This window comes from Xenopus tropicalis, chromosome 6 (assembly GCF_000004195.4).
Source record: "Xenopus tropicalis strain Nigerian chromosome 6, UCB_Xtro_10.0, whole genome shotgun sequence".
Classification (NCBI taxonomy): domain Eukaryota; kingdom Metazoa; phylum Chordata; class Amphibia; order Anura; family Pipidae; genus Xenopus; species Xenopus tropicalis.
This window is the reverse complement of record NC_030682.2, coordinates 36673803-36687379: the sequence shown is the minus strand read 5'-3', so window position 1 is coordinate 36687379 and position 13577 is coordinate 36673803. Positions and strand designations below refer to the sequence as shown.

At 37.9% G+C, this 13577-nt stretch overlaps 1 protein-coding gene across 1 annotated transcript in view; it reads left to right on the top strand.

Annotated features, from left to right (window-relative positions):
• The window catches only part of agmo (alkylglycerol monooxygenase), a 135062-nt gene extending 124226 nt beyond the window's left edge, over positions 1-10836 (top strand). The window contains 1 exon segment of the mRNA NM_001011313.1: positions 10465-10836. Coding sequence (NP_001011313.1) covers positions 10465-10545 — 81 coding nt within the window. The 3' untranslated portion in view covers positions 10546-10836.
• The last annotated feature ends 2741 nt before the right edge of the window (positions 10837-13577 follow it).

Below are 13577 nucleotides of genomic sequence, written 5' to 3'. Positions count from 1 at the left end.
GGCCCTGTTTTCTTCTTATATGGGCATTTTTGTATGTAATCTGCATGTTCAATATATATGGCCATTAATTGTACAGTACTTCACAATATGCTGGCGCTTTACTGATGAATTATTACTAATAATAATAGTAACAGACAGTTTTGTACACTTTTAGGGGCATATTTATTATGCTGTGTAAAATGAGTTCGCCAAAAAAACGGCATAAAAAGCTGTGTAAAATAAATGGAGAATGCCAGATTTTACACTGTTATTTTCCGTAAGTTCCGGCGGAAGAAAGAAATGCATAAAAAAAATTACACTGATTTTTACACAGCGAAGCCTGGTGATGTGTGGCGAATTTTCTCGCCGTTTTTTACACAGCATAATAAATATGCCCCTTAGTCTTGCACAATGATGCATAGTCATTTTAGGTGTCAGGGCCAATTGAAAGTGTTTAAAAAAAGGTTTTTTGACAGTGACAGGTGTAAAGTTATATAATTCCCAATGTAAAGCAGCTGTACTTAGATACTTCCAAGAATGGTTTAGAAGCCTTATTAGAAAGTGATAAAACACAAGGTTGCTGCAGTTTACACTGTTGGTGTAAGGTTAATCCAGGTAGTAGTCTGATATTTTGTAGCTGGAATTTTTCTCTGCCACTGAGGCAAATTGGAAATGGCATCAGATATTTTTATCTTTGAATTGTTTGCCTTCTTCCAAATCAACTAAAGTTACGCAGTATTTACTTAGACAAACAGAACTCGATATTAATGTCATTTTTGATCCACAGCTACTATGAAACTGTATACATAAGTGCATTGCTGAATCAAAACTAGCCTGTTTACCAAACACAGGGGAAACCAAGCTTCCTGTTGATATAGACCAAAGATTAAACCAATAACTAATTGGCATATGATACCATTCACCCCATGGGATAGTTTAGTGAACAAGCAATGTAATGGTCACATTCATTGCATATATGGGATTTAGGTAGGAAGGATGAGATATATGAGTCTCTTAAGTCACAATGGCAAGAAGCTTAGTTTGGTCACAGTTAAGGTGGCCATACATAGGCAGATTTAAGCTGCTGAATCAAGTCCTTAAGAGTGATTCAGCAGCTCATCTGCCCATGTATGGGGCCCCCCTGACAGGCCTGCCTGATATCTGGCTGAAAATTGTCCAGGTGTCAATTGGGCAGGTTTGATTTTCCCATCAGATCTGGAACCAAATCAGCTCATTGATGTGGTTCTCGGTATGACACCTCCTATGTCCGTTGTTGTAATTCAATTATTTGTCCCTAGCCACATATCACTCCCCTTAGGTGGGCATGTCAGGAGAAAATCTGCTTGATTGGTGCCCTCTCCAAATGGGCAGATCTTAATGTGTATGGCCACCTTTAGTTTCAAGGGTAGGAAAATGAATAGAACTGACTGGTCGAAGGTAATTTTTATTTGTCAAGATATGAAAATGAACAATAATTTAAATGTATGATTCACTTTGGTTTCACTGTTGAAAAACATCCATGGTAAAAAAAAAAAAACAGACATTTTTGCAATAAGGGCTCAGATTCAAAATTATATCTTAAAAATAAGTCATGTTTTATTAGGTTGTTGAGCACATTTTTGGCAAAACAAGGTTAATGTCTAAAGTTAATATATAGTACGACATAGATTTTACGGATTAGTATGAATCAAAGTTGATGGTTTTTTATACTGAAAGCCCAAACATCAACATTAGACCTCTAAGGAACATTACAACAGACAAATGTGTTATTTTAGGTATATTGCCACAGAGCTATTATGTAAAGCACAGGGAATTATATATTATGTATTAGATAATTCCGACAACATTACATATAAAATAGTTTTTTTTGCCAGACAAGGTGTAAACTAGATAAGATTTCTTTAAAATTATAAGAAGAAAAATCTCTAAAACTACCCGTCTTGTTTCCAATGAATAAAAAAGTTTTAAACAATCTTGTTGCTGAGTGGCCTAGAGGCTATCCCCTAAACTGGTGACTGATTAAAAGTAAAAAGTGTTCAATGTCTGATTGTATTGCTAAGGTCTTTGCTCTATATTACTATCCTATCTGATATCTTATCTGATATCTTGATTTATTGACTCCTGACAATCCTTATCTCTGCTTGCTTTGTCTTGTGGCTGAACCTTGACTACAAATCCCCTTAAGGTGGCCATACATGGGCAGATTTCAGCTGCCGATTCGGGTCCTTCAGACCCATTTGGCTGCTTATCTGCCTGTGAATGGGCACCCCGATGGGCCTACCCAAACGACATCTGGCCTAAAATTGCCCACATAGTATATTTTCTGTTTGTGCTTTTTCTATTCAGATATTTTGATATATTACTCGGAATTTGTGGTTTCAGAGAAAATAAGTTTATTTGAGTTTTCCAAAGACTCTAAAACCACTAAAAATGAGAATCTTGATAAATGAGCCTTTTGGTTTTGCCAACTACTACAGGCAATCTATCAAAGGATTCTACTTATGTATAGCTACTATTCTGTTATTTATTCACAAATGAGGAATAACCAGCTCCATTGTCCCTAAACCCCCTTGGATTTCCACAAAAAGAGTTCCTGAAAAACCCTTGTGAGGAGTGACTACTAGGTCACTACTAAGGCTTTATGTGTCACCTGATAACATTGCAGTGGCCATTTGGGCAGAGACTCCATGAAATCACAATTAAAATTGCAAATTGTCTCCAAAATGTAAACCTTTTTTTACAGCTATCATAATAATTGTCTTAGCATACTATTTATAATTTTGCCATAAAAGTGTTTGCCTAATACTTTTACATTACCTATCAGATCCTCCTGTTCCTTTATGAGGGGGCTGCCATATTTGTGCAGCAGGAGGCCGTTAGCATTAGAAGCTATAACTGACAGGTTGGGAAGGGACAGTCAGGTTGGCAAAACAGTCAGGTTTAGGAACTTCAAGTAACAATTAGTGAAAAATGCCCTATCAGTGAAAAATGATCAACATGACCTATAGGCAACTTTTAAAGTGCATTAAAGAGTAGTACAGTAGTAGTAAAGTACATTGAAGAGTATTTTTTTTTTAGGGTCAGTATCACTTTAAAGGTGAACCACCCCTATAAGTGAATGGCTGAAACTTTGCTAGAAGTTTTTTTTAGTATATCAAGTTACCATCATATGACATTGGTCATTACAAACATATTTTTCTCTGTACATGTGTAAATGCACACACCTGGTTCCTTGCACATGTTTTAGCCCTCCACGCTTCTCTATATTTTTATTCTGTGTGCATGATATCTTTTGGCATTTCTTCCTGTAGGAAATGTTTGAGAATCAGAAAATATAATGTTAAAGCTATGAATTTTCATGTTGTCTATGACAAATTTGATATATCATTAAAAGAGACAGCAATAAGATGATAACAAATGGGGATATATATTCAATAGGGGATATAGGGGATTTTTTTTCCTATTTGATGATTAGATGCCTCCACTTTTTCTCCATCATGTGAGAATGAAAAATGAGTGCAGGAATTATGTTTGAATCATTTCCATGTTTTCATTATCCAAAATAAGAACATGACCAGGTTATCCTGTTGATCCTACAGCAAATAATTCATTCCTATTTCTATAAAACATATTTAGAGGTCATTTTTGAATTGGAAAAGAGCACAGATGTTTTTCTCTTTACAAATTTGCATAGGGGAGACTGTAGTAATGATCCAGATCTCGAGACGCAAAATGCAAAGTTTTTCCTTTTATTTTTACAAACAAAATCAAAAACTCACTGCATGGATTGAATTAAAACATTTTCCATTCCAAATCAATGGATGATGAAGCTCTGTTACCCTTGGAAATCGCCTATGACCTGAGTTGCTCATGTTTCCATAGAAACCCAATGTAAAATGTATAGTCTACGAAATATTAATCAACCCTGTATCTTTAGGGTGATAGTGATGAACTAAAGGCATTTTTGAGACCTTCTGCCAGGTTTCCAAGTGAAGAGGAAATAAAACAAAACAGACCGGATAACCAGGCATAAATGTTATCTCATCCCCAGGAATAACTGGCATGAGAGCTTAATGCAAAATTAGATATATAAACTGTTAATGAAGGAAAGAAGAGAATAGTAACTAATTATAGTCATATTTTCTGTGTTGAACAAGCCTTCAATAATTTAATTGGGTTTACCCTAGCAACCAGGCAATGGTTCAAATGAGAGACTAGAATATGAATAGGTGACTGTAGCCTTCACAGAGCAGTCGTGTTTTGGCTGCCAGGGTCGGTGACCCCCCATTTGAAACCTGGGAAGAATATTAATATGATTATAGAAACAATATACGTTTTGGTAGAAATAATATAAATGCAAGTTATATACTAAAATGATAGTGAGTTGGGGGGGTTCCTTAATTGAGAAGGATCTGGGGATTTTTGTAGATAATTAGTTGTGTAATTCTAGGCAGTGTCATTCTGTGGCTACTAAAGCAAATAAAGTGCTGTCTTGTATAAAAAAAAGGGCATTGACTCAAGGGATGAAAACATAATTTTGCCTCTATAGGTCCCTGGTAAGGCCTCATCTTGAGTATGCAGTGCAGTTTTGGGCTCCAGTCCTTAAGAAAGATATTAATGAGCTGGACAGAGTGCAGAGACTGCAACTAAACTGGTCAAGGGGACGTTTTCCCATAAAAACGTTCAACGCACCAGAGGCCCCCCTTTTAGATTAGAGGAAATGAACTTCCATTTGAAGCAGCGTAGGTGGTTTTTTTCAGTGAGTATTAGTGGTTGTATATATAGTTTATGTATGTGAGTGTATAGATAGGTCAGTATAGGTTGTGTGTGCTGGGTTTACTTGGAAGGGTTGAATTTGATGGACTCTGGTCTTTTTTTCAACCCTATGTAACTATGTAACAATATATATAAAGACAGAAAAAAGCCTTACATGGTTTGTGTCACCAAAGCACACGAAATGCGAAATGTTTTTCTTAAGTAAATCCCAATTTCTTGTAAACAAACTTCTGGCTTCTGGCTTCAACTATTGGCCAGATTGTGCCAGCCTGCAAATGTGTATTCCTGTTTTAAGCATCCAGTAAACTGATTTGTTGTCTAAAGTAGGAACATGGCAGATCTCTTTAAATGTGCAGGCACAATATCTATAGTAAGTAACCTTGATCTAATTGGGATAAGCATTAAAAAATACAATTTCTCCATTTCCCTACACAAGCATTAAACATTTAGACACAAATTAGATTTTAAGTGATGAGTGTTTTTAAAATTGGTCAGAATGTAGTCGAAATGTAGAGAATCACCTAGTGCACATCCATTATACCAAAGACAGAGCTTATACTGTAGTTCACATGTATATCAATAACATGTTAACTCTTGGTAAATAAAATAATTATAAGACAATGTCAGGTCATTAAAATATGTGCTAACATCATTGTGTATTTGCTTATGTAAAATGCACATAATTACGCACGTACAATAGCAAATTTCTATGTTATTTAGGATTTAGTAATACTGTTACTGGGGCTTTTTAGTTAGAGTGAGATTTGTGACCAGTCATACTCTCTGTAACATTAATATTTAACAAGAATAATATTTGCAGTTGACAGAATTATCTACAAGTAGCATAGGTTGGAGAAGGTGACAGTAAGGACAGATTTAAATATCATTTGGATGGCAAGTATTGCATACTGATAAGGCACAAGTAAGTGGAAGAAATGAAACAGTAGACACTTAAGTTAGATAAAAAGACTGCATCAGATTTAACACCTGATCCAGAGGCAACCAGCAACAAGCCTAAATGATGGCTAAACAGCTGAGGGTGGTCTTTATATATGTCCATGGGGCTGATAGGAATAGTGGCCATTTAACCTGACAAGAGCTACATTAGGCTGCGCTACATTAAAAATAGGCAGGCAGGGGGTGGCACATAAGTGTTCTCCCCTGTGTGCCCCATACCTTGCACGTCATTCAGATGTATGGAGTGACAAGACTGAATCAGGGCTTGGTACTTACCAGCTTCTCTAAGGAGGAGGTAAAGACAGGACAGGAAACTCTGGATTTTTGATCCAGTACTCTCTGCAGCACACCCCTGGGCTTGAGTGCTCTTGAACTTGCGCCCAGGGGCTTAGAAAACAAGCATTTAGTGTTTTAATGATTTTACTTTGGGTAAGCGACTAACAATATTGAAAAACTGCTCTTGGGGAAACTTTTCTATGTTTGGCAATACCGGCCATATAAGAATGTTCAGCAAGAGCTGGCATGCATTAGCATTGGGAGGACAAGGATAAGGTCAAAGGCCATTTTATTTCTATAGACTGCATAAATCAGGACATCAGTAACAGTTCACAGTAGAAACACATGTCACAGCCTCTGTGTCACTTTTAGCCAATTAGAGCCCCTTTCCCATATTTCCTTTACTGCTCCATCACAGGATTCATAGAGTGTTAATACAGTTTGCTGCACATCAGTCCATATAATCTACACAAAGCCTGCCTTCCAGAAAACAAACCCCCACACACAAATGCCACCTTGTAAAAAAGAAAAACAAGCATATGTTTGCATATCTATTGCTACACATCTCCATGGCTTTTTAAAATGTTTTACTTAGTTGTAAGCGTTAAACGTGAGTAGTGTCACAGCAGTAAATGTGCTGAGTTGCGTGACAAGGAATTGTTGTGTGTGTCAGTATAGTAAGAAAATGACCTGCATGACTTGTTCCATCTGTATGTCAGCTCTCAATTCAGCCGGTCACTTATTATTATTATTGTCCTTTTTTGACAAGGCGTTGTCTTTACTGTAACTTAAGTCATATTATTATGCTTCATTCAGCGGCACAGCCATTGTTTCTGCTGATAACATCACTGGTGCACCGACCAGCACTTCTGGTATAGCCTGAGAGCTTCCCTGCGGACTTGTGTGACCTGCATTATTCTGACATTACTGGAAGTCTATTTCTTGAATGCTATATATATATATATATATATACCATAGTAAAAAAGGGTACACTCCTAGAACAAAAAATGCCTGGGTGCCAAGTGTAAGTAGCAAAATGTAGACATCAGTTGTACACAGCACTCACAGGACTTTGTAAAAAAATCAATGATATCCTTTATAAGTGCAAAAAATTTCAGCGGAAGTTTTGTGAAACAATTCGCCAATGGCGAAATGCGGAAATCCGCTGCAAGTCCATGCCTGGCGAAAAAATTTGCTCATCACTATCTAGCAGCTCTCCAGTTTGGAATTTCAGCAGCTGGTTTCTAGGGTTTGTTTACCTTAGCAGCCAGGCAGTGGTTTGAATGATAGACTGGAATATGAATAGGGGAGGGACTGAATAGCAAGATAAGTTATAAGGTTACAATAATAAATAGCAAATAGTTTTTTGACCCCCATTTGAAATCTTGGAAAATGTAGAACAAGAAGGCAAATACCAATTGCAAAATTACTAGAATGGGACATTCTATAACATACTAAAATGTAGCCCTATGCGTCTTTATGTCACTGTTTGCAATACTTTGACCTCGAATCTAAAACATTTCTAAATTGAATTGTTGAAGCATCACCATATAATTTCATTCAGCTCTGTGGGCAGGGAAATCTGGAATCCCTATAGGACATCCTAACATGATAATAATATAAATGTCTGAGTGCAAAGATTTGTTACTGACAGTAAGCAGTGCACTCCCACAAAGGCGGCACATAAACCTGGGGGACGGGGCACATAGGGAGCCCTATTCTCCCTGTGTTTCCTTGTGCTCCAAAGCACTGCAGTTTACAGGATCCAGACTACCCACAGGTAAGCTCCAATGTATGGGCCTTGGTATGTGGACAAACACAGTTTTGCTCCCATTTCTACGCCATTGCTTGGCTTACTTCCTCATAAATGACCACTGAATATTTTGAATATAAGATATTCAAGATATAAGAAGATATAATGTTTGATGTGATAAATATGAAATATTTGCACACGTTGTGGAGTCAGGAAGGAATTTTTTCCCCTCTGCGGCAAATTAGAGAGACTTTAGATGGGATTTTTTGCCTTCCTCTGGATCAACTAGAAGTTAGGCAGGTTATATATCAGCATTATGGTTGAACGTGATGGACGCACGACTTTTTTCAACCCAACTTACTGTCTTACTCTGTGAAAGAAATTATAGATCCTCTTTGATAGAAAAGTATCATGAAATAATTAAACAATCAAAAAAATTCTGGGGAATAGATTTTTTTTTACAGTCAGAACGGGTCAAACCAGAGTCCTTAGGCAGCAGATTTTAGTGACTAAGTCTGTGGGTTCAGATTTGGGAAAAACAGTGAATCAAGTCTCTGGAATTTGGCTTAGGGTACGTGAGATTTTCATTCTGTTATCATATTGTGGCCTTCAGGCCCTGACTGGAATTCACTATTGACCCTCTTTCTTAATTCCAGGCACCAAAATATAAGGCTGTGATATACAAATGCTTTTGCTGCCTTGGAAAGTGCTGAGTTACAATATGGCTGCGATTGAACCAATTAGGAATCAGCTGTGGCCCCACTCACACAGTAATGGCACAAACGCATTTTAATTAGAGTGGATAACAAATTGACCACAGCTTTATTAATAATATATGCAATTTTCTTGACACCATATTACAACATTACGCCTGCTGCAACCATGTGACTGTTGGTGCGAAATACAATCGATCCCAAAGGGTCTCTATCAGCGTGACGGATCCCAAGCCATTGGCTATCAGGCCCCCAGCCATATAACCCACCATTTTGCTCTACTCCGTGCGCAGTTCCATCAAATAAAGCTGTGACAGTAAAGATAAAAACACATCATTAGAGAAATAAATATAGTTCAACATCACCTCACATGAGTACCAGGGAAGGAAAACACAGCCATGATTGAAGGAGACTGCATTGCTCTTTTAAATAGCTTCCTACAGGTATGGGATCCATTATCCAGAAACCTGTCATCCAGAAAGTTCCAAATTACAGGACAGCCATCTCCCATAGAGGCCATTTTAATCAAATAATTCAAAATTTTAAAACATATTTCCCTTTTCTCTGTAATAAAACAGTACCTCGCTGATCTCAGATATGATTAAGCCTTATTGGAAGCAACACAATCCTATTGGTTTATTTAATGTTAAAATGATTTTAGTGGACTTAAGGTATGGAGATCTAAATTATGGAAAGCCCCCTAAGGGGTAACATTAGGTCCAAAGAATTCTGAATAACAAGTCCCATACCTGTTTTTTGTTGCTGATACTTTTGCAGACAAAAAGGTGCCATAATCCTTACACTGTAAATGCTATGGCAGTGGGTGAGGCAGGACACCTCCCTTCTCTTCCTGCCCCCAGTCTCACATGAGGGTGTGCAATACACGGCAGATACTTGTGCACCATATGCCGATTAATACTTAAGTGTATTTTGAAATACACAATTAAGTTCTCTAGACTAAGTAACATACATTTGAGTGAAATGATTCATATTGGACAATAGTGTAGTTTTGCATGCTGGTAGCCACTGGCTCTGGGTACATTGGGTGCAGTACTGGGGAAAACTGCTAGATTTATAATGGCATTGAGACCGATGCAGTAATACATGTATTGCTAAGGGTAATTACATGGGAATATATTCGGTGTGTGCGTTCGGTATTGATAGAATATCAACAAAACTCTTCTAAAAGGGCTTTTTGTTGGGGGGTGTAGGGGTGATTACTGGTTTTATGCACAATGTAGCAAAACATTACAGTGTTTCATGGTCATGGAAACAGCCTTAAGTCTTTAGAATGGTTTATATGCCTACTGAAACTGGAAGCCATCAGAAATTATAAGCCCCCTACAGTTGCCAGTGCTTCCCCCAATGGGGCCGCAGTTATTGGCCTACTGGTAATATGTGTCCTTGATTGGCAGCCCTGCAACAAGTAAAATGGAGCCTCAAAGAAAAAATCCTGAAAAGCATTGCCATGACCCATATCCTCCCCAGCCATTCCCCAACTCTGCCCAGCATCCACGGAAGCCCAACCAACTCCCTTGTAATCCCCACACCTTTTGGGAATCGCAAATCATGTTTATTAATGCTTGGGACCTCTGACTGCTGTACCCTTTATACAGGTATGGGATCTGTTATCCGGAAATCCATTATCTAGAAAGCTCTGAATTACAGGAAGGCCATCCCCCATAGACTCCATTTTAATCAAATAAATGTAAAATCATTTTTAGCAGTCTTCAGCTATGGTGATTTCAATCTGATGGTGACCCTGACTGGAAGTATTGAGTCTGATTTTTCAGTTTTTCAGTCAATATTATCTTTTATCTCAAATTATAAACCTGCTCTGTAACCAATATATGTTCCTTGTATTCCCCAATGTTCTGCCCTGCGGAATATGTTGCTGCTTTATATATTAAATCTGAAATGTGGAATATAAAAAGATAAGTTTTGTACTCAGACTGATAATGCAGTAAACACTGAATCTAATATTGGATATTGAAATGCTTAATTTTCTAGGTCACATTTTCCATCTGCACCGCTGCGTGGGGATTAAAAGCCGTGAAAGAAGCGATCGAAAGAACCAAAAAGCTGGAATAACATAACTGTAGCATAAAAATCTGCAGTCATTCAGTCAAATGTACCCTGAGCACAAATTAACCTGTTCCCTATGTTAATAAAATGTAATTCATTTGTTTTGCTCTTCTGTAGATAAAAGTCCTAAAACACAAACTTTTTGTTGTTGAGACAAAATATCTAAATTCATGTCATTTGTGATTGTCAGTAGCATATGGCGACAATGAAATGTAACATATACAGCTACCATGTGCAAGAAAGGGAAAAAATGGCCATTGTTGCTTCATTTTCCAATAAAATTATTTCAAACCGCTGCATTGTAGTGTAGAGTTTGTGTATGACAAAGGTAAGTAAAGGTAAAGTAAAGGCCTTATATTTTGTTTGTTATAATCTGTAATCTGTATATGTGTAGGCTTCATGCAGTGTGCAGGCTATCCGTATCAGAATGTAGACACCCACAGACTCACAAAGAGATATTAATGGGCCCCACAACAAATTCAATTTAAGGTCCAAAATCATTAATAAGTTGACCGATTTCACCAATATATATTGAAATTGCTCATTAAAGGGGTTGATAAGCTTTAAATAAACTTTTAGTATAATGTGGACAGTGATATTTTGAGACAATTTGCAACTGGCTTGTATGTTTAATTTTTTGTGGTTTTTCAGTTATTTAGCTTTTTGATCAGCAGCTCTCTAGTTTGGAATTTAAGCAGCTATCTGGTTGCTAGGGTTTTGTTTATCCTAGCAACCAGGTAGTGGTTTACATGAGAGACTGGAATATGAATAGGAAAGGGACTGAAGAGAAAGAATTGTTTTCTGGATGCTGGGGTCAGTGACCCCCATTGGAAAGCTGGAAAGATGTAGAAGTGGAAGCTAAATGAAGACCAAATGCACAGTTGTAAAGGAATAGGACATTCTACATTAACTAAAAGTTAACATAAAGGTTAATCATCCCTTTAATTAGGACCTTCTACTCTCCTGGGCCCTCTGCAACCCTAGGGTCAGCTTCCTCTGTCAGTCTGTAGCCACAATCAGTGCAGATGTCAAAAGACATCTTAAAGTGCAAGGTACTACGGTGCAGCAGGAGGCACAGCCCACTTCAGGACCCTGTCCTTAGCGCCAGATTTATAAATGTCTCAGAAATGAAAAATACAAAACATGCCATTTCTTTTAAGTGTTATGGATACAGAGATAAACTATACCAGCAATAGACGACTACTCTTTTTTTGGATTATGGAAGTATGTATTGAAAATATAATATAATAAACAAGTCTGCCCATATATGAAATGTTTATCAGATATTTCTTCCATATCATTCCCTTGTCACTGAGATAGTTTAGCAATGCATTTTTCCATTTATATGCTGGCAGCGACATCTAGTGGATATATGCAGATATTACTCTTCTAGAGAAATAAGCTAGCACGGACATTCTTTATCACGCTAAAGACTTAGGAAGATCGATTCAAAGTAGAAGTAAGAAAAAGGACAAAATCAGGAAAACTTCACCCAGGAGACAGGAGTTAGAAACCATAGAAATCACACATGAGCTCTGAAGAAGTGATCAGAGAAATGTGTAGGGAGCTTTCCAATTTTAGAAGAGGATCAAATATGAGGTAGGCTAGCGTGTGCTTGAAGGTGGTGGCATGGCCACTAGATGGCGCCTACAGAGGGACAGATGTTTATACTGCTGCTGAAGTGGATGAAAAGGCAAACAGTATTGGGTGTGACCTCATTCTACTATATACTCTTTATCAAGACCTGGATTAATGAGAATCTTTGTAGACATATTGAGAATCATTTAACAAGAAATCTTGCAGATGACAGAAACCATCTACAATTTAACCTGTGATGCCAACATCAGGGAATCACTCCTTGCAGCCTACACCTAGGTTCTTCGGTAAAAGGCCAAGGGGCCAAATTGATCCTACAGAATCTACTGGATAATGAATGTGTGAGACTGACTTGAGACCTTAAATCAGAAGCTCAATGTCGGCAGGAGCTGGCAGCCCAACTACTTGTTATGAGTGGTTGATTTCACAGAGCAGACATAGCTAGCACAACACACCAAGGGCAAGGAGCCAGAGAGAACAGACATGGGAACAGGGAGATGGAAAGATCAGAACAAGATATCTCAAAACATTATGAATTTGTGGATAAAGAACTTATCAGACAAGGAACTCACAGAGAGAAGAAAGTCTCATCCAATGAGCTAGCTTTGCTGTGGCACCATGGTTTGTCCCAGTGGTGTATTTTATTACAAGCACTTCTTCCATATAAAGGTTTGTTACGATGGGAGACACAGGTGAACCAAAGGCACAACTATTTTTTTGTCTATAAAAAAACTTCCTTGTGCTTGAAGTAAGTGGCATTAATGGTGGCCATACATGCTAAGATGGTGGGTGGGTGATATTGAATTATAACGATGGGTATAGACGTCTGTTGTTTTGGAGACTGCATCAACGAGCCGATGCGGTCCCCGATCCAGCAAATTTTGATTTATATCTAGCCAATTTCAGGCCAGATGTCAGTCGGGAAGGCCTCTCATTAGTGCCCATACACGGGCCGATAAGCTGCCGAATTGGTCTAAGGGATTTATACCTTAAGACATAGGTCTGAAAAACTTAATTTAGGTTCAGCTTTATTCTGCTGCAGAGGGTGATCTCTGATTGCTTCCTTCATGTATATGCATGTGAATAGGGATGTCACATCATTGGACACCATTTAAAGGGAGAATACCAATAACATGTCTCATCAGTCAGTCCAGTTTTACTTCATTCACTTTGTTGACAAAGGAGTTGACATGGAGTTCATGGATGTGGTGTACTTTGTTACAAACTAAAGGGGTCAAGTAATAAGCTACAGATCTGATGCTACTGACAGTTGTCCTTTCTCCTTATCTTAGGGAGTCCATTTAGGCATGGAGTAGCTTTCCTTGGGTAGAGGCAACAATGCAAAGCCTTTTAAAGTTGTTTCAAGCAGTCTATAACCTTTTTGTAACTATTAGTATGATTTTTCTTGAGCTGTTCATGTGTATCAGAATCATTGAGTAGAG